This window comes from Otolemur garnettii, unplaced genomic scaffold (genome assembly GCF_000181295.1).
Source record: "Otolemur garnettii isolate 467f Iridium unplaced genomic scaffold, OtoGar3 scaffold00009, whole genome shotgun sequence".
Taxonomy (NCBI): Eukaryota; Metazoa; Chordata; class Mammalia; order Primates; family Galagidae; genus Otolemur; species Otolemur garnettii.
The window spans coordinates 20392342-20407246 of record NW_003852404.1 but is presented as its reverse complement, the minus strand read 5'-3'; the positions used below and the strand labels follow the sequence as shown (position 1 = coordinate 20407246).

At 37.4% G+C, this 14905-nt stretch overlaps 1 protein-coding gene across 1 annotated transcript in view; it reads right to left on the bottom strand.

Moving 5' to 3' along the window:
• Window positions 1-1522: 1522 nt before the first annotated feature.
• SAMSN1 (SAM domain, SH3 domain and nuclear localization signals 1) overlaps window positions 1523-14905 on the bottom strand; it is a 48746-nt gene continuing 35363 nt past the window's right edge. The window contains exons 7-8 of the mRNA XM_003783911.2: window positions 13954-14104; window positions 1523-2312 (exon numbers count right to left, since the gene is read on the bottom strand). Of these exons, the coding sequence (XP_003783959.1) occupies window positions 2110-2312; window positions 13954-14104 (354 nt within the window). The 3' untranslated portion in view covers window positions 1523-2109. The remainder of the gene's footprint in view (window positions 2313-13953; window positions 14105-14905) is intronic.

Sequence of the window (14905 nt, the reverse complement as noted above, 5' to 3'; positions counted from 1 at the left end):
TGTTCCTTCTCCCATCTTTGCAGACATTGACACTCTCTCCCTCTGCTTTAGTTTCCTCAAGGCCGCTGCAGAACTTATACTCAAAAGTACTTCCCTAAATCCTTGAGTGGGTACCAGACTTTCATTTTTAAAGGATTGAAGCTGTGGCTGAGTGTGCTCCCTGGGCGAGTCCCACTGTTCCTTAGAGGCTTCCCAACCTACAATTTCCTGGCATCTCCAGAAAGAAGCTGTACTCTCCTGAGTTTAAGGCTGGTGGAACAAAGCTTTAAAATTATGATCAGTGGCTGTCCTATGTCCAAGGAGGCCTGACAATAATCTATTTGGACTGGTTACCATAGCAGGAGTGGGGCCATGATGAAGGCAGCATCTAGGATCACTGAAGTGGAAACACCATTGTCTGTTGGGAAGGGGAAGAGTAGAGGTGTACATGTGCTTTATGCTTGATCTGGGCGCTGCATGTGGGACTAAATCTCAGGCACATGGGAAAATATGCTAGAAGTTATCTCTATAATATTGTTCCCTAGCATCTAAGATAATATTTTGTGCTTCCTGTTTTTTTCCCCTAAGATATTACATTTTATTTGTTTGAAAAGAAATTAGATCACTTTCAAAGCAATTTACCCCAAGTTTGAGTAGATTGATTTAAATATGAAGATGGAATCTGTTCTATGAAGTCGTCACTGTATTCAATGCCCTCTAGCAAACATTTCCTAAATGCCCGCTCTGTGCCAGGTATCTTTGTTAGACACAAGATAGTAAAAAGGCAAAACAATGCAATCTCTGTAGATAATGTGATTAGGAAAGACCTTAAACATGCTGGAAGAAATTTTAATTATACTAAAGACGATGAGGAGGGATCAAAAACTTTCAAGTGGGAAAGTACTGGTTTTGCTTTGTGGGTTAGACAGATTCTTCTGGGAGTTGTGTGGAGGACGGACGAGAAGGTAAAGTGTCAGTTGGAAAGAGGTTGCTATATTCCACACAAGGGATAATGAGATCAACCATAAGACAGCCACCATAGGAAAGGATAGAACGCGTGAAGATGAAAGTGATCTAGAGGTGGGAGTCAGGGGCCTGATTACTTATTGAATTTGTATGAGGAGAATATATGTGGGATGAAGCAAGAAATGATATTCTGCTTTGCTGATGGTGGATGTTGCTACCAGTAAAGAGAAAGGGTAGAAATAAAAAAAGCAGAGATAACTATGCTGAGAAACATCAATGCTTGGGGGGTGTTAAACTGCTGTTTCCCGGGGTTACCCAGAAATTGAGTAAGACAGAACTAGAGTTCAGGAGACAGAAAGAGGCTGAGATAATAGATTTGGGAACCATTAATTTTTTTTAAAAAGTGACTATGAAATCTTCTGTGGTAGAAGATATTTTTTTCTAAAGTTCTAATATTAAAATACTTCAAAGAACACTTAGTCCAGAAAATATAATAGGCACACAGTCCTTTTTATTGTTAAAATTAGGGCACGTCAAAGTTAAAAATATTTACACTGAAAGACAAGGCATCGGCACGATTATTAAAATTAGTTTTACTGAATCAGAGGCAACAATATACTCTTATCTATATTTTATACCAGATAACAGAGGGTAGAAATCAGCAAAAAATAATTACTAACTTTTTACTGTGAGTCAGGATAAAAGGTCCCCAATATTAACTCTCGCTTTCCCAGTAAGTATAAAAATGAATGTAGGTGCCATTTGGACAAATCAGTCACGGAGACATGTTTTGTTACTATTCATTCAATAATATATATACATTCAAAACTGCAGGTATAAAAATTGTTTGCTTGTTTTCACAGATTGTATCATTTTATATTTGTAAAGCCAGATAAAGCCTATGTTGCACAGAGCAAAGGCTTACGGTATGATTTTCCTAATACAGGAAAGTGAAATATTAACACATTGCACTGGAAATAATAAATATACATTTTATTTACAATAATTGGGAATGTTAGAGATATGAACTTGTATGTACAATTCATATGAAACATTTTCACCTCCGGTTATATTTACAAATATTTCTCCCCTTCGATTTGATCTTTTAGCTCAAGAGGAGTTCGAATGTAATGTATCTGCGGACACATAGTGGAGCACGTGTGTTCAGTCACTTGGCTCCGTGATTGTAATCTTATGTACCATGTCGGACAGATTCTCCGGCTCTACGTCTTCTTTGCCATTATCTGAATTTTCTGATGAGATATAACAACCCGAGTCCCTCGGGCAGTCATCTAACTGTGACTTATTTAAGGAGGTATCTGGGCTTACGGACAGGGCCACAGGTTCATTTTCTTGCTCTTGAATAGCTGTAGATGCAAAAGAAGGTGAGAGTTAGGTAAAGCCAAGAAAAACCATATTCACGGACTCATTCATTTTCAAGCTTTACCCTGTTTTCAGCGTTCAAACCTTTTACTTCATTACGGCGGGAAGTTGGGCAAGTAAAAGGGTATCTTTGTTTATTATAAAAGAGATGTTTGCAGTCCAGCATTCCAGCCGTCGTTTTCTTAAACGACAAAACTCGCCCTTGTTTGCTCACTTGCAGTTCCATAGAATTCATGTGAACTGCCTGCATAAGCAAAGATCAATATGGACTCTCATTTTACATTAATAATAAGTTGCCAGAGAAGGCAGATTGTATCCACAGTGTGACTGATGCCTTGTCCAAATACTCCTTTAAGTATCATTAGAAAAAGTCACTTACAGTTTAAATGTACAACCCGAGTCAATAGTGATCTCTGTCAACAATCCCAGAATCATGATAATATGAATTGATGAATAAAAGATCACTACGGGCCAACAACGTACAGTAGGACTTTAATCGCTTGGAATTTAACTCATAAAACTTTCAGTATCCAGAATTTTCCTACGTTCGCATTCATCAGAAAATAGACCTACGAAATCAGGTTGCTTTCAGAGAGTAAAACACCAACATTTTCTTTGAGATCTGCCTTATGAATATCTAGTTTGTCTTCCACATCTTTATCTGTAGTTCTGATTAACAGTCTTTTTTCCTTCAGATTTAAAAGTCTGTGTCATTAAAGTAGTGTTCTGTGTTCAACAGCCACTACCTTTTAGAAAAAAATTTAACATGAATGATATAACCAAAGATACTGCTAAATATCCAAGAAGGCTTAGAAACTGTTCTTTTCAAGATTCCTTTAGCATGAGCTTTCCCTTTGTGATGGGAAGTTTCTTTGCCTTCCTTGACACCAGGAGATGGGTGTTTCTCTGGGTCATGATCTGAGTTCTTCAGAGAAGTAATGGAGCTCAGGCTACTGCTTCTTAGCTATATTAGCTTCTCCTCCCGGGGCTTCATCACTTTAGACCTTTGAATAACTCCATTGTGGATGAACCAAACACATACATTTAAGGTTGGGACCAAAAACTCTGCCTCCAAGGGCAATGTACTTGATCCCATGCCAGTGAGAAGAAAGTAAATTCAAACTTCAAAATCCCCAGAAGGAGGAGACCATATAGCTTTCTTCAAGAAGTATAATGCTAATTAATTTATCTTTAGGAATTCCACCCTATATCTTATTTATACATCTCCAGCTTTTTAAATGCATTTTCTAGGTTCCAAATGCCCTGCCAGCATTAGTTTATGATCCATTGTGTATCCAATTGTCATCAACCTTCATAATAGGTGAGAATTGAGTCCTGGTTCCCTAAAGCACCCTTGTATATAATCAATTAATTTCGATTTACTGTATCTAGTACGGTTCTAGTTCTGCACCATACATAGGAGAATTGAGAAAATTGCCACTTAAAGTATCTTCTGTGCTCTGTAGTTTACATAGGGGACACTGGTTGAGAAAGGCTGGGAGAAAATGATAAAAAATGATTTCTTAGTCTACTCATCTTCAAAATGAATCATAAGGGTTCTTTTAACCTTTTCCTTAAGGTTTTAATTTGCAACAGCGAAACCATTTACGCCATCCTCCTGAGTCTGCTCCTCATTTGCCACAGCTTTATTTCACTGTGGATTCGAACATCGTATATTTAAGTTTAGTGAAGCCATAACTAGTGTAAGGCCCAGGGAGCCTTACGCTTAATGTGCACCTATCAGGATTGTTCTTTTGAAATTTTAGCTACGATGAAGCATTTTCTGTTTATTACTCATAACACTTTTTATGTGGGGGAGGATTTACTTACTATTCACCAGGCTTTACGAGTATCAATCATTCACTTTTGTTTCCAAGCCCTTCTTTTATGAAAAGGCGGCCCTAAAATGGGACCTCATTCTCTGAAGAATTACTTTCTCTCCTGCCTCTTACTTTTTTATCTTATTGCTACTGAAATGAAATGAGCCAGCTCTGTGTTCCATTATCCCTGTGTTTCTGGAAAAGGCCAGAAGAATTAGTTCTTCTGTATGCACCCAGCCACGTCAGCAATGATGTATTCAAATTGTGACCCTCTTAGTCGTACTGGTTGTGGGGAAAGGCCACATTTCCCCAGACGGAGTTTGCGCATACACGGATAACCTCAATGCAAAATTAAAGAGATTGAACTACTTCTCTTCAGACGGATACTCTAAACAAGACGTAGCATAATAAAAGTGTTTGCTCCTACTCTTCTGTTCTATTTAAGTTGATTACTGATTGTGGGACTCTTTTCAAGATAGAAAACTTAGGCTTAAAGAACCCTCATTTCCAAATTCGCTCTTTTCCTTTCACAGTGTTAAGTACTTAGCTTGTTATTTGATCCGTAGGAGTTCAGTTCCGTACACTCATCTCAATAGATGACAAAGGAAACAGGTAATAAATGAAAAACTGACTTCACCAGACAATATGTCAGTGCTTAATATCAGTAATAAAAATGTATTTGTTTTTATTTCCACTTGAGAACTGCTATATCACATTCTCTAAATTCTAGGAATTGGTTTGTTTTAAATATAGGTTATTTGTCGCAGAAACCTTTCATCTGCATTTTTTAAAGGAAAAAAATAGTTTCTCAGTATGAAAGTTGGGTAGCATGGTAATTTACAGAACAGCAGCAATTTGCTAAATGATTTCCTAGTGGAAGGAAAACATGACTATGTCTCCTCCAATGCTTCCCACCAGGCTTGCAATAATGTTAGACAGGTGATCAGCTGGAGCCCCTCAACTGTAACTATAAAAAGAAAAGGCAGGTCATTATTTTACATTATGGAGATGAAAGCTATATGGCATTCACTTTTTGTATCTGGAGACTCAAGATTCTTTTTCTTGTTTCTTTTTTTCCTGACGCTAATGCCAGGGATTGGCACAAACCTAAGTTTGGGGCTATGAGTGTTTTTTCCTGCAGAGGAGGTGAATTCGCACTAACGCATCCATCCATATTTTCTTTCTAAGTCATTTAGTCTCTTCATGTGGCCATGAAACAGAGAGGCGCTAACTGGCCTACTCAGAAATTGAAACCATAACCTTCATCAGTTTTTTTCCATGGTTCAATCAGCTGAGCTAACTAGGCAGGCAACACATTGGAATAAGAAACAGTTTGCATCCAAAATTACAGACTTTCCGTATGCTATCTCCATGTACCTTTTTATACCAAAATGTTTCGGATAATACATCACGTTAAAAACAGTATACCTGCTTTATGTATTCTATTATTAAAACGATGTAAAAATATACACATATATAGAATTCACAAAAGAGAAGGTTCGAACTTTAGATATATTTCCCCTATACTTCTCAGATTATTTATAATGTTTCACCACTTTATTTTAAATGGAAAAATTAAAATTATACTTTTTCAGTAAAGCTCCCAAAGGGTTTTCAAATATCCTGAAGGCTATACATTCTCAAATCTGAGTATATTGAAGAATTATTAAATAATGTGAAAAAGGGTCTCTCTTATTATTGTCAGCTAACAGCAGATATAATAGGAACTCTAGAAAACAGTACAGTTCTGTACTCTATGTAATAATATCAGTGTTAAGAAAAACTTATTTAGGGAATATTTTATAATCCAAGACTAATTTGAATATTAAAATATTTTATTTCCTACCAAAATCATTACGGAATTGTATAAAGCCAATAGACCAACATTTTAAGTTTATCGTCAATACTGAGAAAAAGTGGTATGGTGATCAAAACAAAAGACAATTATAGTATTATAGTTATTCATAAAATGGTTATATTGGAATTGTGACACTTAATTAAGTATAGGCAATCTCGATTAGACTAAAAGTATAGAAATTTTTAGTATTTTATAGAAATACTAAAGCGAAGAAATTTTAAGGAAATACAACTAGATACAAGTTCTTGAAAAGGTTTTAGACTCAAAGGAGAGAAATCTACCCTGCTTTCACAAAAGATAAGCATCAAAAACAATGACAAGTACTAAGTTTGGATTGACTTTCCCACATTTTATTACCCAAATCTTCTAAATTTTGACTTTACTATCTTGTTTGCCTTAGGTCTAGAGCCCCTGTTTCTTTGGGCCAAGCGCTATAAAATAATGGAACTTAGAGGCCGCAGGAAAATGCCTGGCCAAAGAAAGTACATAATCAACTTAAAAAAATAAACACAATTATTTATAAGAGGGTACAAAGGATTAAGTTATATTGTTTGCGTTTGTTAAAGTTCAAGTTGTACTTGAACCCTTCACCCAGGGGGTGTCTTCCATTGTGCCCATTCGGTGAGAGCACAGTGATGTTTAGATTAATTAACGGAAATAAGAAGTAAAGCAGATCAGAAAAGGAATTGTGTTGAAATTCAGATGAAGATATCTGTCAGCTCTATGAATTACCCTCCTTTTCTCTAACCTTATAGTATTTCCAATGAGGAAAACTCAGAGGTTTTAGGATGGCCCAAACCTCAACCTCGTGTTTTCGCCTCAACCAAGTCACTCAGAAGAAAAGCCAGCCACGATGGCTATGTTTATTTTTCTAGAAGAGGTGGCATATTCCACAGAGGGAAATTTAATCAGACGATATGGCACAGCACTCAAGTTATTTTTTATGTCACCTTAAGCACACCCCGTGAGTTACACGGGCACTTAAATTTTACAATTATAATGAATATTTGGCATTCCTTCCACTTGACTACTAAAACTGCAAATGAAAAATAGGAATCTATTTATGGAAAACAACCAGGTGATGTCGCTCCCCTGAGGAGGTGAGAGAACGGGGAGTTGAATGACTTCCCCTCTTTCTGCACTTCTCTCTTCCCAGTCTGGCATCGGGAGTCTACGCCCTAATGAGGTGTGGACCAGGGAGTAAGTTCTTCCCTTTCATCCACAGCCCCTTCCATTTCCACTGTGCTGCCTTCTTCAGCAGGGGCAAAGGCTTGCTTGCTCAAGATCACAATAACTTGGCACCAGATTGGACAAAGCAATTAGGCTGCTACTGTCCCCACCCACACATATCAGGGGAGGCTTTGACTTTGATCCCCAGAAATATTTACCCTCAGTTGAGTTGTTTTTGTTAGACTATTTCGATAATGACCAAATATGTTAAAAACTATCACATATTATTTAATTTTGGACCTGGTAAAATCAATGTCTTATTTCTTATAGGTTAATTATTCCTATTTGCAAGATGAAGGAGTAAAGAACATGTCTCTCCAAACATGCTGGTCTGGCATATTGACTACTTAAGACACTTGAAGAACAGCAGGTCTAATAAAATCTCTTTTGACTTTGCTTCTGCTTCTTAAAAGCATATGAAATTCCTATGTGAAAGATGCCCTTCCTAGACTGAAAGAAAAGTATCATTCTTATTATCAAGAATGAGACGTTAGTTCCTTGGAAATCTGCACAAACTGTGTTAGACTAACTTTATATTTTCTTTCTTTTCTTTCTTTTTTTTTTTTTGAGACAGATTCTCATTATGTCATCCTGGGTAGAGTGCTGTGGCATTACATCTCACAGCAATCTCAAACTCTTGGGCTTAAGCCATTCTGTTGCCTCAATCTCCCAAGTAGCTGGGACTACAGGCTCCCACTACAACACCTGGTTATTTTTTGGTTGTAGTCGTCATTGTTGTTTGGCAGGCCTGGGCTGGATTTGAACCTGCCAGCTCCAGTGTACATGGCTGGTGCCCTAGCCATTGAGCTACAGGCACCCAGCCTAACCCTTAACTTTGTAACTATTCCTCCACTCAATTAACTACTCTATCCCAAATTCCTGTGCCTTGTCACATGTTCACAATATACTACTGCTTGTATATGAGTTAGTGTATGAGTGTTCAAACTCTAACTGTATTTGTTGCTGGGTCTTCCTCATGAAGGCTCCTTGTTTTAAATCAATTTGTATGCCTTTCTCCTGTTCTCTGTTTTCCATCAACTTAATTTTCAGGCTTGTCCTAAGAATTTAACGAAGTAGAGGTAAAATTTTATATTCCTGACTTTTATATGGTGAAAAGTTAATCCAACTTCATCATTGCTAAAACTGTTACTTTTGAAAAAGGATTAGGGGCTCGGCGCCTGTGGCTCAAGTGGCTAAGGCACCAGCCACATACACCTAAGGTGGCGGGTTCGAATCCCAAGCCCGGGCCCGCCAAACAACAATGATGGCTGCAACCAAAAAATGGCCAGGTGTTGTGGCGGGCACCTGTAGTCCCAGCTACTTGGAAGGCTGAGGCAGGAGACTCGCTTGAGCCCAGGAGTTGGAGGTTGCTGTGAGCTGTGATGCCATGGCACTCTACCCAGGGGGATAGCTTGAGGCTCTGTCTCAAAAAAAAAAAAAAAAAAGAAAAAGGATTAGGATTACCCTGAATACTATTGATTGACTATTTGCTTTTATGAGTTAAAATATTTTGGACATATTTTGATTTCAGTATGCAGAGAGCTCTATATCATTTCCTTAATACCTTTAAATTACTTTATTGTGTGGGTATATCTTAATTCATCTAACAAATCAATTCTTAATGGAAGTTTCTACTGCTTTTACAGTTTTTTAACTAACACTGCTACTATTTTAGTTAATGTTTCTATGCATTTGTATGTTGAATTTAGTGGGACAAATTCCTAGAACTGGAATTCCTGGATACAAGAGTCGCACATTTTAAACTTGGATTGTATTAACATTAGTACCCTCCAAAAAAAGTACTTATTTAAACTCTTGCACACACACCTATGCATTCATGCTGAGCAGACACATAAGAGAAATTTTGACAACACGCACCAATACCACACTAATACCAATTTGTATGTAGGAGATAGAATTGCAAGTAATGTTATTTTTAATAATTAAAAAAAGACTGGCTTATTATTTACATATTTTTTTCACCTCCTTGCTTAGCATTTATATATTCTCTATGCATTTGCTAACTATCCACTGCTTGCAAAGCACGAGACTAGGGGCTTTGGGGAAAAAAGCACATGGCAATAAAAGTTTGGGTCAGATTTGGCCAGGGTAATCATTACAAAGCCATGCGTAATACACAATCACACTGCAATATAAACACAAGTTTAGGAGTGCCGTATATGGCCAGGCATAATAAAAGTCCTTAGGTACCAAGGTGAAATATCTGTGAACCCTTCTCACTGGGAATTTTCTGGTAGAAAGAGTAGAATTTTCTGGTAGAAGAGTAAAAATTCTTGGATATAGCATCTATCATAAACGAAATCTTAGTGCGTAAAATAAAAAAGAAATCTGAATTAACTAAATTGCATAAAGCCAAACAGCTAATACTAGAAATAGATTTTAAATACATGTTTACAAATACATACAATTAAAATGACTGTATGCCTTCTCTACTTCGTATATGTGGCCAGTCAGCATATTTTTTCTTAAAAGCTGCCTATTTCTTGAAGTTAGATTCAAGTCATATGGCAAGTGTTGGAAGCTCTAGGTTTACATGTCAGGAGCTAGGGCACCAGGCTATCCTGGCACACTGTTAGGCCAACTGCTGGACTGCTGCTTGGCATAACTACAAACCTCCCCTGCTGGCAGCTCGTGTTCCAAGCTCCTGGCTGGGCCCTGCCATTCTCCCTGCATCGATTTGAGAAGGCGAGCAGGCAGGCAGGCACAACTGGGTATGGTTGAGCAATGAGAGGCTGCTGTGACCACAGCTGGTATCCGTGGTCTGGCACACAACCCACCCTTTCTCCTTTTTTCTCATTTGGCACTATACCCAGAGTTCGCAGGTACCTAAAATATATTGCATATGGATTCTGTAAACTTTGCTTATTCCCTAACTAAATTTTTTTTTCAATTTAAAATTTAATTATTCCTGTACTCTAGGGAAAACAAGGCATTTTCTCCACCCAAAGACAATAGTATACATTCTCATAGGCACAATTTTAAGACACATCAAAGTGCTTCCAAATGTGGAAAATAGGAACAAGTGCAGAAAAAAGAGAAAAGACTTACTATAAACAGCAGTAAACTATCTTATTATTCTAGAGAGGCATTTCTAAGTCAGGCAAAGGGGACTTGCAGTCTGTGTTTATGGAACAACGCAAACACAAACACATAAACACACACACTCTCTCTACTCTCTTTTTATTTGTTGGGAATATTACTCCCAAAGCAAACAGCCATTTTTTAATTCAGATGAAGAGAAACCACAATGTGCACAAAATAAACAGATTCTGCTCTTTTGCTCCTTTAAGAGTTGTTTCCCTCTAATTTTTCTCTTCCTTTTAGGCCTATCTAGAATCCCATTCAAGGGGACCAATGACCTAGTTCTGCTCAGTTCCAATGCAACACAGGAGCAAATTCCAAATATCTCTGTTGGTCTCCCTGGGACTGCAGAACCCCAAAGTCCTTCTCCTCCTCCAGAGGTAATCCTGTGATCAGCTCTAACACCACAGGCCAGTCCTTTTATCAGCTTGTTGGAGAAGCATCTTTGCCTCCTGCCAAGCAGTGACCTAAAAAGTTTAATCACTTTATGTTTTCAAGGTCAAAGTGGGTACAGCGTTATCTTTCTTGGGCTAACAGTAAAGGAAAATTGCTTGTTCTAAATCTTAGATGTCTGGCTTTTTTCCATGTCCTGTCCTCTGTCCTACTGGTCCCTCTAGGTATATTAAAGGCTCACATGGGTCTTGTGGTCTTTTCTACATTGTCTCAAAGTGTTATTTCTATAACACTTTGTTTCTGTATTATCAATGTGTTATTCTCAAGATACATGCCCTGTTTGCTCAATTTTTATACTGAATGATGAGCAAAGCAAAACTTTCCAATTTTCCAACCTAACAATGAAACCCTAAGCTATGAATGTATTCAAGTTCCCCAAATTGACGTCCTTTGATCATCAACATAAAGTACACAAATAAAACCCTGATCAGTATAAATACTACATTATTTTTTAAAAAGCTAACTATTTTTAACCTATGACTGTGACATGCATTTGTTTTTAATAATGTCTCAGTTTTATGTAGCCATGTATTCAAGGTCTTTATCATTCAAGGTACATGTAGATCGTGCATTTAATCTTTATGGTTGTAGAAGATACAATTGGCAGAGTAGAGAATAGATAAAAATAAGTATGCAGCAGCAAGGTGCCAAATCATCAGAACTCACCATCTTATCAACAAATGGAAGTCATTCTTCTTTATTTCTTTAGCAAAGCAGTTCCATAGAAGATAAATAGCTTTCAGTCCGAACAGCCTAACGTGCAATATGTATCTTTTTGACATGTATATTCTAATACTCCTTTAGACCACAAGATTAAAATAAGAAAATTCTCAGGGTACTGTGTTGACAAGAAACACGGGTTGAATCTGCATTCTGTCTATTTTTCATCTCCCAGTATCTGGATCTATGTGTATGTTAAACTGAAGTGGATACACTCCTTTGGCCCTGGACCCGTCTCCCTCTGTGGGTCTTTATCGGACACTCAGGCTGTTCCTTTCACATCTTGCCAGGGTAGCTTGGTCCCTTTATTCATAAGCCCGGTTGCCAGGCAGCCCCTGTAGTCTCTCATCTTTCACTTTCTCAGGTGCAAAATGGAACTAAAGCCCTTGAGAAAACTGGTGAAACAGCAGGAAACTTCCTTGCTCTTACGTTTATCGGTGTGCATAGATAGGAGAGTTTTGTAGCAGATTACCTTTGATTAAACTCTGTCTCTGCTTCGTATTTAGCTATTTGACCTCTCTGAAATTCACCTTTGAATTTTGTCCTCATTTGTAAATTGAGCAAAATATCTAGATATGTTCTATTGTGGAAGAAAACCAATTGTTTAGAAGTATTCAAAAAATACTTTTCTTCCTCCCTGTACTTGATGGGCAAATCATCTTGGAAAGTGTTGGCCATGACATTGAACATTATCGACACAAGAAATTGACAGAATCTATTCCTTGGACAAAATTTGCTTAGTGAGGAGCCATGTCTTGAAATGACAAGATGTGAAAGAAACTGCCTCATTTACCTGAAAGATATTGTTACATCACCTGACACTGATCAGCTGTGTTTAGGCTTGTATTGTGGAGTAAATTGGTTATTATACTATGTCCACTTTGCCCTTTGTCTGCCTCTATGACCCCCATCTCCCTCTCTTTCCCATTTCCCAGCCCCCATAACTTCAAAGAAAGGATATAAAAACCTCAACCTAATGATGAGATCCATACTGATGGTGTTAAGTTAGTCTTGCATGTAAAATCTCTTTGGAAAAGGATAACCATCCACACCAACACAAGACAGCACAGAAGAGTAAAGTAAGGAACACTTTCTAAACAATTAATTAATTTCTACTACATAAAAGGTCAGTGCATAGTAAACATGAGCAGTGCCTCAATGTTGTGGGGTGTATGAGAGTACAGGATGGTCCACAAAAGGACAGTGAGAGGGCTGCCTTCCTCCTCACTCTCTGAGATGACACTTGCCGTGTGAGACGCACAGCCCAGCTGCACAGACACTGGCTGCAATCACTGTGTGTGCATTTAGACAAATTACTGTTGTCTCGATTTCTCCTCAGAAAAAGGAGAGCAGTACTATCTGACTCACAGAGCTGTGGAGAGCTCCTAAGAGTATCATAAATGTGAAGTCCTTGGCCCAAAGTTCTGCTCAGAGCACATGTTTTTTAAAAAGAGTTAGTAATTATTAGTAGTTTTTTTTTTTGAAAGAGAGACCTGGATTCGATGATCTACGTTCTTCATCTTTAATATTAGATCCCCGACCCCCCCGCACACACACAGACCTTTTTTCCTCATAAAGTACTTCTTTGCAGATATCCTGAGCTCAAAGTTTGGAAGGCCTGCCCAGATTTAGTGGGAAGGGTAGGCTGAGTGATTAATTATAATAATAAAGGCTATCCTATATTTACACACCCTTAGCATAGCCAGTATTCTGTGAATCTGCATGTATTACTCCATTTTCAGTTTACACTCACAAATACAAAGCACCAGCTCAGATAATAAAAGTGAGTGCTGAATATTTTTGCAAGCTATTATGGCATTCTGAAATAATACTATAAACATGTACGAGATGTGACTATGTGGTAATGAAACGAATTTTCCTGTGTGGCGTGAAGGCTCATTAGCTTAGATCCAGGCTCTGTGTTTTCTACAGAAGCCATGTGTGACATTTCTCACTAATGGCTTATGCTGTTATTAAATATTTGTCTCTAACTCACTCCATCTTTGGGAATGCAGGCATCCACTTGTGTGTAAATTAATAGCTCTGCAGAATCTAAATGCGCTACCCAGAAAAGTCATTTCATTTCCTAAGAGTCCAATAAGGGGGGAAAAGTTCCTCTTTCTAATTATACATTTGACCAGAATTGTTGTTTCTAAATTTATATGAAGGTACTTAGTTTATGGGAAAGAATGTTTTCATGATTCTCAGCAAATAAAACTGGGCCTTTGTTTTTTTTTTTTGTTTGTTTGTTTGTTTTGTTTTGTTTTTGCAGTTTTTTTTTTGGCTAGGGCTGGGTTTGAACCCACCAACTCCCGCCTCTGGGCCTGGCACCCTACTCCTTTGAGCCACAGGCGCTGCCCTGGGCCTTTGTTTTTAACAACTTTACTATTTCCATGAAACTGCGATTATCATCTCGCAACAAGAGTTGGTGTGCACACTTACTTTCTTCATCAAGGAGGTTTTCAGCCGCTGATAGTAACCTCATCCTGTCTTCTGGGTTTTCGATGTTTAATTCAATGAGATGACTTTCTTTTATATCCCTTAAATCTTCTAGAGTCTCGTAACCATTAAGCAGAAGTGTTGAAGTATATTCCTGGGGGAGAGGAAAACACATATATGATGCATATATTAGATTCAAATACTTTCTTTTTAATGCTCTTTAAATTTAAGAAAAATGTAGCAATGTACACGGAAACAAAGGTGCTAATAGAACTTCTGCTTCACTTCACTTCCATTAGCGTCCCACATATAAACTCTAAGGCACTTAAAAGTTTATGTTGTATAATTTCTCACCTTCTAGAAGAACAATTATAAACAAATAATTACCTTAAGTTATACAATTCCAAGTCCTGGATCCATTAAATAGTTGGATCATACATCCCATTTGGTATTTTTAACTTCTTAACTATCTAATTTGACAGAGGTAATGTTTCCTTAAGTCTATAAGTAAATTTCCTCCAGCAAAATAGTATACTATAATAATATTTCTGAATCTACATATCTTCTTGTTTGCTTGATTGCAAAAACATCTACTCTTATTAGCTTTTTGGGACAGGTTAAAAATGTGTTTAAATAGACATTATTCTGCATCAAATGTTGGTTTAGCATTTGGATTAAAAGGTGTTATATAAACCTAAGGAAGTCTAAACTTTTTATTTAATGAAAAGGATTTATTAAGCTTAAAAGAAGTGTGGCTGGGGAGAGTATTGTGTCCTTTTCACTATGTATGTTTTGTCCATCATTCTCATCAAAATACCTATGTATTAGTTTAAAATTCATAAGCTTCTGACCTCAAAGTCCATATGTTATTTATGTAACCTCTGTTCATTCTAACAGAATCAAAATGCAAAGTGAAATTGAATGCTTTTACAGCTTACTCAAAAATCCCTCCATT